Source organism: Nelumbo nucifera, chromosome 5, assembly GCF_055504915.1.
Source record: "Nelumbo nucifera cultivar China Antique chromosome 5, China Antique-T2T, whole genome shotgun sequence".
Classification (NCBI taxonomy): domain Eukaryota; kingdom Viridiplantae; phylum Streptophyta; class Magnoliopsida; order Proteales; family Nelumbonaceae; genus Nelumbo; species Nelumbo nucifera.
The window spans coordinates 30,728,508-30,743,278 of NC_142653.1; the positions used below are offsets into that span (position 1 = coordinate 30,728,508).

The 14,771-nt window shown below is 41.9% G+C and overlaps 1 protein-coding gene across 5 annotated transcripts in view; it reads right to left on the bottom strand.

Moving 5' to 3' along the window:
- The window catches only part of ATH13 (ABC2 homolog 13), a 51,972-nt gene that overhangs the window by 16,268 nt on the left and 20,933 nt on the right, over positions 1 to 14,771 (bottom strand). For all 5 annotated transcript variants that reach the window (XR_016076218.1, XR_735597.3, XM_010262830.3 and 2 more), the window contains 3 exons: positions 1,837 to 1,947; positions 1,659 to 1,738; positions 1,430 to 1,499 (listed from right to left, as the gene is read on the bottom strand). Coding sequence is in view for 3 of the 5 variants with exons in the window: in XM_010262830.3 (XP_010261132.1) it covers positions 1,430 to 1,499; positions 1,659 to 1,738; positions 1,837 to 1,947 (261 nt within the window). In the remaining 2 variants the exon portion in view is untranslated. The remainder of the gene's footprint in view (positions 1 to 1,429; positions 1,500 to 1,658; positions 1,739 to 1,836; positions 1,948 to 14,771) is intronic.

A 14,771-nucleotide genomic window follows, 5' to 3' on the forward strand; every position in this document is an offset into this window, starting at 1 on the left:
GATCAAAATTGATAACTCCAGTAAAATATTTCTCATTTTGATTGAAAATTTGTAAGTTCATAACCTAAAATTTCACAAAAGCTGATCTTTGATGCATATTGAAGAAAACATTGCCATCATTTTATTAAAATAATGTAATTAGTGGAATTCTTTTTGTGGACATTTTAGCACTCCTTAAAATGGAAACTCACAGGGGAATTGCATTTCATGATTCCCAACAGTGACAACTGTTGAGATAGATATACCCAACACGAGGTTCCAGCAGTTATGTTAGCCTAGTTAAGAAAACTGCTTCTGCTTGCACTTGGTTGATCAAACCTTATTACACCTATAATCTACAAAACCAGTCCTGTAAATGACCTGCAAACTAAAACTGAAATGAAATCAGCTCAGAAGGGGGCTTCATTTGCACAAGATGTTGGGGAAACATTCAGGTATTCCATGCTCTCATAGTCTGATTAGCAGGTTTTCATAATTCTATGGCTGTTAGATGTTTCTAAGGCTACCATTAGACCCCATAGATGACACTTCTCATAATTAGAAAGTAATTTTGAACCATCAAGAAACAGTACATTCATAAAATGGGTTTATAAGATAATAGGTTGTAGAGATGGATGAGAGGAAAGGTAAGGATAGAATAAGAAACAAGTGTATTCATGGGAACCAAAGGGTAGCCCCAATTGGTAGCAAGATAAAGGAAAGTTGACTAAGATGCATTTTTTTAGCTTTCTTCTTTGTTGGGTGAAGAGAAGCGCTAACTCAATGGCTGATGGGTTAGCCAAGCAAGGGCTTAAGGAATCTATGTTTTGGGCTAATGTTTAGCTTTCTTCTTTGTTTCTTCTTTGTTCCTTGTTGTGGGGGAGTTAAGATAGTTTACCTCCCCTTTCTTGTACTTAAAGTTTCACAAATATTATTATTTAATAAAGCATTTTGTTACTGATAAAAAAAAAAGTTGACTAAGATGCATTTGTCATGTGGATGAAGAGCACAAACTGCACTTGTTATAAGGAATTTCAACATTCTAGAACCGCTAAGAAAGGCCAACAAGGATGTGGATTGAGTAGTAACAAAAGACCACAGAGATCATAATTTAATAAGATATGATCCATGATCTGGGGCAGAGACAGGGGAGGTCCCTTTCCCCAAGTTTTTTTTCAAAAATCCCATATACTGCTATAATTTTGCAATATTGTGAACCCCACATCACTTTTGTTTATTACAAGCTGTCCCTCAACTTTTTCCTACCTCTACCTATTTGCATGAAAGAATTGGAAAGTGCAAACAAGTTCTGTTTCCTGAATATAGGCTCAGGCCTTCAATTTTGGCTCCATGTTTTAGTTTCACAAACTTTTTATGCTGGTCGATCCCAAATAGAAAAATGTCTAATTACTCTGGTAAAGATTTAAAGAGAACAATAAGTGAAACTTACAGGGTCAGCATGGAAAAAACCATGAGATAATATCTGTTCCAAGTAAGATTCAACAGCATAGCGGCCCAACCTACAAGAATGAAGTGGCAAGATCAAAATCATTTAAACAGATAGAAAGGAAATTTTGTTACTGGAAAGCAAAAGGTGGAAGGTTATGCATTTGATTTTTTTGATCAATAAAAGGAGAAAGGTCATGCATTTGATTCCATCAGTATACATGTATCCTCACCTTTGCCGATCAACACCCAACTCATCCAAAGCTTTTATCCTGTTTATCTTTATTCCAGGGACATATTCCATTGTCAGAACCTACAGTAGCAAATAAAGTCCAACTAAGTGAAGGATAAGAGTAAAATATGGAATAGAAACTGCCTTGATAAAAGTTGGATAACATTGAAATGGGGAACCTGTGGCGTAGTGTATTCCCACAATATTGTTGGGACTTTTACATAATCCATGTTTTTGAAGTTATTTGCAAACCGTTCTGCATTAGATGCTTCCTTTGTATAATCGATCTCCTGAAAACAGGAAAAGGTATTTTTGCATGTTTTCATCATAAATGTAGTAAGTTTTGGAGAAATAGAGGCACAATATCAAATGAAAGCAGATTAAAAGCAAAGACTAATAATCTGCATTGTATTTTACAATGCAAGGATAACTGAGACTACATATTTGAATATGCATGATAATTGATAATTATATTTTTCACACAGTTGGAGATAGCAAACTGCTTTTCTATTAAAAAATTGCAATTTTCTTTTCATATATCTACTTTTAACAAGGGGTTGGTTGGTGCAACGATAAAAACAAGGGCTGAAAGGCGTGGAAATGGAGGTTTGAGTCTAAGAGAAGCCACTTTGGGCCGAAAATATGCCAAAGGCTAGGTCTATATCCAGTTCACCCTCCCAAGACCCCAGATAGCTCAGACCAACATTGGGTGATGGGCTTAATGGCCTTTATATATTTATTATTATTTTTTTAGAGAAAAGTATATTCATTATTTACTTTTAATCATGACATGCTAATCTAAACATGGGCCAGACCATACTGATTACTGATATCTAACTGCAGTTTGGTGTAGTTGAAGATGGACAAAATCCCAATGAGGTCTTTGCCATCTCATCACCTAAATGCATTATCATGTGTCTAATATTGTTTGGGGTTGCTAGATAACCCCATGTATTTTGATGTTGTTTGCATATGATTCAAATTAGCACCTCAAGGGGAATATCAAGCCCCCCTGGTTGATTAGTATTAGAGTTCGGCCTACATGTTAGACTGATAACAGTCAAGGAAAAGAGAGAAAGAGAGAAAGGAGAAGAGTAGAAGAGAGGACAAGGAGAAAAAGGTCTGGTTTGAATGAGAGAAAAGTCAACCCTCCCATTCGGCCAGATCTGTTTTATATTACTAAAAATATTGTGGAAAAGTCACATGTGCCCCTACTTAAGTTAGGGACATTAGATCTAACATAAACTTACACATCAACACCTAACCATAAGCACAAAAGACAGAAATACCCCTACATACTCGACACTAACACTCCCCCTCAAGCTGGAGAGTATATATCATATAATCCCAGCTTGTTACATATGTAATCCACTCTACCCCGACTCAATCCTTTAGTAAACAAATCACTCCACTCAACACCTTCTCTCTAACAAAGTGACAGTCAACCTCTATGTGCTTGGTTCTCTCATGAAACACTGGATTAGAGGAAATATGAACTGCAGCCTGATTGTCACAGTAGAGTTTCATTGGAGTATCAACAGTGTATCCCATCTCCTATAGAAGGTTCCTTAGCCACACTAATTTATAAGTAGTATGTGCCATAACTCTATATTCTACCTCTGCACTGCTTCTTGCCACAACTGTCTGCTTCTTGCTTTTCCATGTCACCAGATTACCCCCAAGAAAAGTGCAATAGCCTGTGGTAGATCCCCTATTAGATACAGAACCGGCCCAATCAGCATCAATATATCCTTCTATTTCAAGTTTTCCACCACTTTTGTATATCAAACCACGACCAGGAGCCCCCTTTAAATACCTCACAATCCTTAGAACTGCATCCCAATGTGGAACTAGAGGTTTCTGCATGAACTGACTTACCACACTAACTGCAAATGAAATGTCTGGCCGAGTGATGGTTAGGTAGTTCAGTTTACCTACCAGCTGCGGGTATCTACCAGGGTCTTCAAACACTTCACCCATATCACTGCTCAGCTTAGTGTTTGTTTCTGTAGAGAACATTGATGTGGGCCCCACAGCTGTGGTACCACTCTGTCCGTAGGGTAGAATGTATCTAGTCACAGCTGTGGTTATTTTGTTGTTCTGTTATTTCTAGTTTCAGTTTTATATTGGTTGTTATTTGTTAGTAGTTATGATGTAAACACCAAGGGCAGATATGTCCTTTCATGTAACTAGCATAACCTATATATATTAACTTAAAGTGGCGGCGGCAGAATATTGACATTCTGTTCTTCTCCTCAAAATCTGTGTTCTATTGCTCTTCCATCACTCTTTCTTCTACATCTTCTTCACTTTCTCTTCTCATCGAACCTAAAATCTCTTAGTGATCAAGACTGAATAGCAGTCTTGAAAACCTACATGGTATCAGAGCCAAGTTAGGGTTTTTCATGTGAGTCTAATACCAGCCGACCACATGAGAATCTCCTAGGACTGAAAGCTGAAAAGGAGGAGTTCGCAGACTGATTCTTGGAGATCGCCAGAGGTACTAGCAGCTGTTGGAAACTTGCTAGGGTTGCAGAGTGTTGGTGGTCAGGAAGGATCAGAGAAGACTAGGGTTCAGGTAACCCTAGAAGGCAACGAACTATTTTTTCCTTGTAAGTTGTTACTTTTTAATAGAAGTTCTTTCAGAGAAGATAGGTTGGACCTATCTGGAGGGGAAGGCCGAACCATTCTAGCTCTTTCTCTCTTCGATTTCCTAGGGTTTTACATCAAACCCTGGACCAAACTGTGTTTCTCTCTACTCTAGGGTTTGAAAGTGATCTGCGGCAAGCCCTAGTGGTTGACTGAACTTTGTGATCTACCTAGAGCTACTCTTAAGTTGATTGGTAGATCTGATCAGATTCTAGGGTTTCTTATTAACCCTACTGCAAGCTCATCTATACAGTTTGGACTGTGCGACTGAATTGCTTCCTTTCAGGACTGATTAAAACCCTACTGAAAGCTCATCTATATAGTTTGGACTGTGCGACTGAATTGCTTCCTTTCAGGACTGATTAAAACCCTAATTTTCCCTAGCATATCAGTTTTGTTTTAAAGCTGTTCTCAGAGTTCTAAGGGGGTTAGAGATCTACGGACAGCTACTGCTGTGTTGGCTAGTTGGTTTCAGATCAGAATTACTTCGGTTTTGTGCACATACACTGAGAATACAGATCAGGCCTATACTGTTTTGATTGTGATTGGTGATTCAAGTACTGTTTTGAGACTTGACAGAAATGGAGTCTAAAATTCAGGCAGAAGGCAGTCTTGGGAACATCAATTATGGTGGTATTTCTGAGATGGGTGGTCAGATTACGACCGTAAAGTTTGATGGATCAAACTATTTGGAATGGGCCCAATCAGCCATGATGGCTATTGGTGGAAGAGGTAAATTAGGGTACCTCTTGGGAGATATGAAAGAACCTTCCAAGGGAGACCCGACATATACCAAGTGGATGCAAGAAAACTACTTGGTTATGACATGGCTATGTAATTCTATGCAGCCTCATATTATCCGGAATTATTTGTGGGCAAAAACAGCTAAGGAGATATGGGATGTTATAAAAGAAACTTACTCCCAACCCCTTAATGTTGCCAGAGCATATGAATTGAAATGTGAAGTGAACACCCTTAAACAAGGAGAGAAACCGGTATCGGTCTACTTCTCTACCTTGAAGTCCTTGTGGCATGAAATTGATCACTTAGAGACTCTTGAGTGGGAGAGTCCCAAAGATGCTCAGACCCATAGAAAGCACATCGAGACAAATAGAGTGTTTGAGTTCCTGGCGGGATTGAACTCAGAATATGATATTGTGAGGCAGCAGATTTTGACTAGAGACAGTGTGACTCTCTCTCAGGCTTACTCATTTGTACACAGTGAAGAAACCAGAAGGAAGGTTATGATGCAACCCATATCAGCCTTTGTAGTGGCTACACCCAAATCAGGGGGTGATTCAGAGAAGGACAGGAGGAAGGAAGACAAGAAGGATGTAGTATGTGAACATTGTAAGAAACCCAAACATACAAAAGAGACATGTTGGAAATTGCATCCCCACTTGGTTCCTGCAAAGTTAAGAAACAAGAAGGGCACTGCTCATGTAGCCATGAACACTGATTCAACATCCTCATCTGGCACAAAAGGAACATCTTTGGAGACCTTAGCTGCAGTTCGGGCTGCCCTAATACAGCTAGAAAAGGAGGTTGGAAATTCAGCTCAGCCACCGCAGCCTCCATCAGCCCCTATCACATCTGCCTTCGCCCATTCAGGTACTCGAGCTTCAACCTATCATGCCTCAGCTCCAGGTACTACTGAACCTTGTTGGGTAATAGACTCGGGTGCATCTGATCACATGACTAGCTTGCCTTCACTATTTACTACTTACCATTTGTCTTCTGGTAGGGATAAGGTATCTATTGCTAATGGCTCCCTGGTTCCTATTTCTGGGAAGGGTGACATCAAGCTTTCAAATACTATCTCCCTATCATCTGTTTTGCATGTGCCTAAGCTTGATACTAACCTTCTTTCAGTCAGTAGTATTACCAAGCATATGAACTGCTCAGTAACCTTCTTCCCTGACCGATGTGTTTTTCAGGACTTGGAGACGCAGAAGGTGATTGGGACTGGCCGTGAGACGAATGGGATCTATCTGCTCGGGGAGCGGTTTCGTCAGGGAGAGTCAGTAGAGAAGTTGTCTTTTGTTTCTAAGAGTGTGAGTCCGGTTATGCTTTGGCATAACCGATTAGGTCATTTGTCTTTTCGATCTTTACAGAGTCTGTTTCTTACTTTATTTGAGTCTATTGAGTTGTCTCAGCTACAGTGTGAAAGTTGTGAGTTTGCTAAGCATTGTAGAAAGCCTTATTTATTGAGTAATAAAAGGAGTGATAATTATTTTGATATTGTGCATACTGACATTTGGGGGCCTTATCATATCCCTTCCATGGGTGGGTACAGATATTTTTTGTTATTTGTTAATGACCATACCCGCTTTTCTTGGGTTTATCTCACGCGTTCACGAGATGAGGTACCTTCCCTGACCCAAAATTTTCACCAAATGATCCTAACCCAGTTTGATGCCAAGATCAAAGTTCTCCGATCTGATAACGCAAAGGAATACTTTGCTAAATCATTGACATCTTATCTTCTTCATCATGGGGTTATCCACCAGAGCTCTTGCCCTCATACACCTTAGCAGAATGGAGTTGCCGAGAGGAAGAATAGGCACATTTTGGAAGTGGCTATAAGCCTCATGTTTACTTCCAATGTCCCTATTCGCTTCTGGGGGGACGCTATCCTCACGGCGGTATACCTTATTAATCGGGTCCCTTCCAGGGTCCTTGATATGCGATCTCCTTTTTCGCTTCTACACCCACGTGAGGACTTGTTTTCTATTCCCCTTAAGACATTCGGTTGCACTTGCTTTGTTCAGCTTCTCGGACCCCATCCCTCCAAGTTTGAACCCAAAGCCTCCAAATGCATCTTCCTTGGTTATGCACAAACTCAAAAGGGTTATTGCTGTTATGATCCTGTCTTCGGGAAGAAGTTTGTCTCCATGGATGTCACTTTCTTTGAGGGGACACCCTATTATCCTCGGGTTGCCCCTCAGGGGGAGAGTAGTGAGAGTGAGGGTTTGAGTTCTTGTCTTCAGGGGGAGAGCAGTGAGAGTGGGGCAGTTCCTTTACCTATTCCATTGGGTGATGAGAATTGCAATGGTGAGGGTGGTCAGAGGGATTAGGAGTTGAGGGAAAGCTGCAATGGTGAGGGTGGTCAGAGGGATCAGGAGTTGAAAAGGTTTATCACAGGCGGTGCAGGCAGGTTGATCCTGATCATCAGCAGTCCAGACCAGCTCCAATCTCATCTACAGCTCCAGGTCCAGATACTTCAGTCCCAGAGCCCACAGAGACTTCCCCTATAGATGATCTTGACCTTCCAATTGCAGTCCGTAAAGGGAAACGACATTGTACCACATCCACAGCCCACTGTATTTCCCATTTTTTATCCTATGATTGCCTATCTCCTACCTACAGGTCCTACCTTAGCTCCATTTCCAATGTCCCTATTCCAAGAACAGTGCAAGAAGCCCTATCCGTCCCTGAATGGAAAGATGCAATGCAAGTTGAGATGGATGCTCTGTTGAAGAACAACACCTGAGAGGTAGTTGATTTGCCAAAAGGAAAGAAACCAGTTGGATGCAGATGGGTATTTACGGTGAAGCATAATGCAGATGGATCTATTGAGAGGTATAAAGCTTGGTTAGTTGCAAGAGGGTTTACACAGACTTATGGCATAGATTACTTGGAGACATTTGCACCGGTAGCCAAGATGACTACTATTCGAGTTCTCTTGTCCCTTGCAGCAAGTCACACTTGGCCTTTATACCAAATGGACGTGAAAAATGCCTTTCTGAATGGAGATCTGCAGGAAGAAGTTTACATGCGTTTGCCTCCTAGCTTCTATGATGCAGAAGTAGGTAAGAAGGTCTGCCGGCTCAACAAGGCTTTGTATGGTTTGAAACAGTCACCTAGGGCTTGGTTCGATAGATTCAGACTAGCACTTGTGAAGTTTGGATATGTACAGGCCCAGTCAGATCATACCCTATTCATCAAGAGGGTGGAGTCCTCTTTGACATCGTTGGCAGTATATGTTGATGATATTGTGGTCATAGGGAATGATAGCCATGAGATTGAGTCTCTTAAACAGCTTCTTCACCAAGAATTTGAGGTGAAGGACCTTGGTGTACTCCGGTATTTTTTGGGTATTGAGGTTGCTAGATCCAGACAGGGGATCTTTATATCTCAGAGGAAATATGTCCTAGACCTGTTGGCAGAAACTGGAAAGTTAGGTGTCAAGCCTGCAGATACACCAATTGAACAGAATCACAGGATTAGTGCCGAGAGTGGGGAGCTTCTTGAAGACAAAGTTATGTTCCAGCAACTGGTAGGAAAGCTCCTATATCTCTGCCTCACTCGGCCAAATATTACTTATGCTGTTAGTGTTGTCAGCCAGTACATGCATTCTCCTAGAACCACACATCTTCTTGCAGCATAAAGAATCTTAGCCTACTTGAAGAGATGCCCAGGTAGGGGTATACTTTTTAAGAACAACAATCACATGAAGGTGGAGGTTTATACTGATGCAGATTGGGCTGGGAGTGTTGATGACCGAAGGTCTACCTCGGGATATTGTGCCCTTGTGGGAGGAAACCTTGTCTCCTGTAGAAGTAAGAAACAAAGTGTGGTCTCCCGGTCAAGTGCTGAAGCAGAATACAGGTCCATGGCCAATGGAGTGGCTGAAATCCTATGGCTAAGATCTCTACTTGAGGAGTTGGGTATTGAGTATGAGAAGCCCCTGATGCTGTACTGTGATAATCAAGCCGCCATTAATATAGCACATAATCCAGTACAACATGACAGAACCAAACACATTGAAGTTGACCGCCATTTTGTGCGAGAGAGGGTCTCATCTCAAGAAGTATGCCTCCCTTACATCACATCCAGTATGCAACTAGCCGACATTCTTACTAAAGCCGTATCAAGAAAGAAGCTAAAAGCGGATCTATCCAAGTTGGGAATGATGAACATATACTCCCAACTTGAGGGGGAGTGTAGAGAACATTGATGTGGGCCCCACAATTGTGGTACCACTCTGTCCGTAGGGTAGAATGTATCTAGTCACAGCTATGGTTATTTTGTTGTTCTGTTATTTCTAGTTTCAGTTTAATATTGGTTGCTATTTGTTAGTAGTTATGATGTAAACACCAAGGGCAGATATGTCCTTTCATGTAACTAGCATAACCTATATATATTAACTTAAAGTGGCGGCGGCAGAATATTGACATTCTGTTCTTCTCCTCAAAATTTGTGTTCTATTGCTCTTCCATCACTCTTTCTTCTACATCTTCTTCACTTTCTCTTCTCATCGAACCTAAAATCTCTTAGTGATCAAGACTGAATAGCAGTCTTGAAAACCTACAGTTTCCATAGGTGTTTTAGTTAGTTTAGCACCTAACAAACCTGTTTCTTCAAGCAAATCAATAACATATTTCCTCTGACACAAGTTAATACCATGCTTAGACCTTGCTACTTCTATCCCCAAGAAATACTTCAATTTACCAAGGTCCTTTGTCTGAAAATGTTCCTGCAGAAAAGTCTTCAACCTGTCAATGCCCATTTTATCATTTCCGGTAATGACAATATCATCTACATACACCACCAATAGGATCTTCCCTTTCTGAGAGTCATGACTAAAGACTGAATGGTCAACTTGGCATTGTTTCATACCAAACTTCTTTACCACCTCACTAAATCTGCCAAACCATGCTCAAGGAGACTGTTTAAGCCCATAAATGGCCTTCAGTAGTCGACACACCTTTACCATCCTCCCCCTGAGCAACAAACCCCGGTGGTTGCTCCATATAGACCTCCTCGAGCAGATCACCATGCAAGAAGGCATTCTTGATATCAAGCTGATAGAGGGGCCAATCATACATTGCAGCAAGAGAAACCACAACATGGACTGAACCAATCTTAGCAACCGGAGAGAAAGTCTCTGTGTAATCAATACCATAGGTTTGGGAATACCCTTTGGCAACCAGTCTAGCTTTCATCCGCTCTACACTACCATCAGGTAAGTACTTAACCGTATAAACCCGCTTACAACCAACAACCTGCTTATCAGGAGGAAGAGTGGTGAGTTCCCATGTATGATTATGGGCTAGAGCTGAGAGTTCTTCTTCCATCGCATGGCACCATCCTGGAGAGGCAAGGGCTTCCTGGACATCCTTAGGGATAACAACAGAGGATAACAAAGAGATAAACTGGCGATGGGAAGCGGAAAGGTGAGTCAGTGAAACATAATTAGAAATAGGATGAAGGGTACAACAGCGCTTACCTTTCCGTAAGGCAATGGGAAGATCAAAATCAGATACTGGGGTTGGGGTTGGTGTGGGAACAGCTGCCGGATCTATTGGCGATGATGGAGCTGGAGGAGGAGCCAGTACATGTGGGCGATGTGTATACACGTGATGGATAGGTGGTCATTCAACAGGTGGTGGCACCGGAGGCAAGGACTTGGTCACAGTTGGAACAAGAGGAACAAAATCCACAACTGGAAGAGGAAGGGGAGGAGGTGATGAAGAGAAAGAAACATCACCGAACACCAAGAAAAATGGAGTAGACTCAAAGAAGGTAACATCAGCACACACAATGGAACGTTGAGAGCTGGGATGATAACACTTGTACTCTTTCTGAGTCCGGGAATAGCCAAGGAAGATGCACTTAATAGATCGTGCATCTAACTTGTCCTTTCTTAGCCCCAGATTATGAACGAAGCAAACACACCCAAAAACCCGAGGAGAAAGAGGAAACGGAGACAAGGTAGGAAACAATGTGGTGAATGGAGAATGACCATTAAGGATAGATGTGGACATTCGGTTAATCAAGAAGCAAGAAGTAAGCACTGCATCACTCCAGAAAGATTTGGGGACATTCATGTAATGCATGAGGGATCAAGCTATTTCCAAAAGATGACGGTTCTTTCTCTCAGCCACCCCGTTCTGTTGTGGGGTGTAGGTACACGAAGTCTGATGGATAATGCCATGTTGGTCTAGGTATTCTTGAAATGATGAAGAGAAATATTCACAGTCATTATCGGAACGAAAAATTTTAATATGAACACCAAATTGGTTGCGAAGCTCAGCATAAAATTTTTGGAAAATGGTAAACAATTCACTCCTTTCTTTCTTTAAATAGAGCCACGTCATCATTGAATAATCATCAACAAAAATGACAAAATATTTATATCCATTGTATGACATTACTTTATAAGGACCCCAAACATCTGAATGAACCAAAGAAAAATGACTTACGGTTATCAACTCTAGGACTAAAGGGAACATGATGATGTTTCCCCAACCGACACGACTCACAATCCAAAACAGATAGATGACTCAATGGAGGAACCAAAGACTTCAAAACTTTCAGTGAAGGATGACCAAATCTACAGTGCTACTGGAGAGGAGAAAAAGACGATTGGAGAGCTATTGACGTACTTTCACCACCATCAAGATAATACAATCTACCAACTTCATGCCCTCCACCAATCTTCATCCCCGTCTTGAGATCCTGAAAAACACACGAAGAAGGGTAAAAGGTAATGGAACAATTAAGAGACTTGGTCAACTTACTAACTGGCATAAGATTAAAAGGAAATTTAGGGACATACAAAACTGGGGATAAGGATACAGGGTCCATGTTAACACTACCAATGGAAGATGTAGAACCATTAGCAAGGGTAACAGATTGTGATGTTGGGCAATGAGAGAGGGAAGAAAACACACCTGGAGTTCCAGTCATGTGATCGGAGGCTCCAGAGTCAATAATCCAGGGATTGGGTGTGGATGCCAGACAAGCCATACCTGAGTGTGCGAGAGTGGCCATGTTCTGCTGAGATGTGGCCTGAACAAACCTCTCATACTTTTTTTTTTATCAATAACACTTTCATTAAATCATCAATAGAAGATTTACAAGAGGAAGACAAACACACTTATCTTCCAAGAGCAACAAAGAACCTCAAAAAAAGGAAAAAAAGAAAAAAAACACTAAAGTTACAACTTAGCCCAAAACAATGAATCTCTTTCTGCCCCTTGTTTAGCTAAACCGTTAGCTAGGGAATTAACCGATCTTTTAACCCAACATGTCTTAACTTCCATCTCCCGCACCAGCCACTTGAATTTCCTCCTCTCATTGTTGTACTTCCATAAGCCATTGTGATCTTTAATCAGCCACTCTATCACCACCTCTGAATCCCCTTCAATTATGAGTTTCTTGATGTTCAACTCCTTAGCTTTCCGGACTCCTTCCATAACTGCAAAGATCTCAGCTCTAAGGGAGTCACCCACTCCAATTGGGCCTGAGAACATGGCAGAAATGACCCCATTTTCATCCCTAAAAACACCCCCAATCCCCGATTGTCCCGGATTTCCCCTACTACACCCATCAAAGTTTAATTTCAAGAATCCACCAGGTGGAGGGGTCCAAGCCACACTCATTACTGACTTGGTCTGTGTGCAATTTGCAATTTCACCCCACTTCCTCAACATGTCATCCACAGTGTAATCTGTGAATAGCTCCAAAGATTTCAGTCACTGTACAACCCTAATATGTATGATAGCCCTCAGATCTGCTGCTCCTCTCTCAGCTTCTGAGAATATCCTGGAGTTTCTTTCTTCCCAAAGTGTCCAACATACTGCAGCCCTTAGTCCTCTCCACATAGTCCTTCCCCTTTTTATCCGTCATCTGAAAAAAGAAGGGGAAAAAAGGCCCTGCAAGTCTGGTGGAGGATTCCAACTACATCCAAATAGGGAGAAAGCCCAATCCCAAATTGACCTCGCAAAATGGCAAGAGTAGGTGAAAACCAGTCTCCCCATCCGCTTTACAAAGAACACACCACTGAGGTGACAAGCAAGTACTGGGTCTCTTTTTTTGGAGTAGATCACCAGTGTTGATTCTTTCCAGATAGGCTTCCCAACAAAAAATTACCAACCCTAGGAGGTATTGCTCTGCACCAAACCTCATCAACAGGGAAAGGGGGGAAAGTAGAACTGGTGGACTGACTTAAGACTTTAAAGAAAGAAGCACAAGAAAAGATGCCATTGGGGGTAGGTGTCCAAATTCAACAATCCGCCCTAGTGGGGTCTAAGACAACGTTATCAAGAAGTGCAATAAGGCTCGAAATACTATTGAAGTCTGAGTCCCTCAAATCCCTTCTTAGACCCAAGTTCCACCCAATCCCAGAAGTGGAAGAGGATGGGGTGGTGAAAGACGAGATTGGCTCATTTTTTAAATTAGAAAGAGCATACAAAGAAGGAAACTGATCCTTTAGAGGGGCACTCCCCACCCAGGTTTGTTCCCAAAATTTTATGGAGTTACTGAAATTCAAATCATACCTGATATTAGGGGAGAAAACTGGTAGCAGGTCATGAATGGCTTTCCAAGGAGAATTGCTTGTGGTCCTAGCTCTAAATTCCAGCGTCCCGTCCATTGTGCTCCAGCCCATGTATACTTGCCACTATTCTAGCCCATAGCTTCTCCTTCTCCATAGGGAACCTCCACAACCACTTTCCCAACAGAGTCATATTCCTTCTCCTAATACTCCCAAGCCCCAAACCACCACAAGTCTTACTCCTACACACTATCTCCCAGCTAACTCTAAGATCCCTCTTCTCCTCTCCCGGCTCCCACAGGAAATCTCTCATTAGCTTCTCCAATCTGTTAGCAACCTTCACTAGGATTTTAAACACCGATAGGAAAAAGATGGGTAAGTTAGCAAGCGTGGCCTTAATTAGTGTAATTCTCCCACCAAGAGAGAGGTAGTTCTTTTTTCCAGGATACCAGTCTTTTTTTCAAACCTTTCCACCACCGGGTTCCAAAAGCTCTCTCTCATAGGATTATCACCTAATGGCAACCCTAAGTAGTTCAAAGGCCACCCCGAGACTTCACACCCCAGCACTTCAGCACTCTCCCTGATCTCTCCCTTTTCCAAATTCACCCCCACTACACATCTTTTCCCAAGGTTAACCTTCAAGTTGGACATTTGCTCAAATAGTTGTATCACCGACTTCAAGTTCCTGATAAAGCTCACATTACCGCCTTCACAAAACAGAATCGTGTCATCAGCAAACTGTAAGTGAGTGAGGGGGGGTTTCCACCCTCCCAACTCTCCAGCCTCTAATGAGCCCCCTAGAATCTGCTATGTGAATCAGTTTCCCCAAAACCTCCGCAATTAGAATGAACAAGAAAGGAGAAAGGGGGTCTCCTTGTCTTATACCCCTGTTTGAAGCTACTTTCCTGTTTGAAGCTACTATCACTAGTCACGGCATGATTGGCCCAAGTTGAGGGTGGACCATGCAAGTCATAGCAATAATTAATGATATGTCCATCCATACCACAGTGTGTACACCTCCTCGGACCCAAACTACGTCTTCTGCCACGGGCTCCCCCTGAATCTCGACCTCCAGTACGACCACCACCACGGTTATATGTAGGTTCACTACCACCACTACGGCCAGACTGAGCTCCACCTCTAACACCACGGCCTCTGGATACTACAAAGGCTGATCTATCG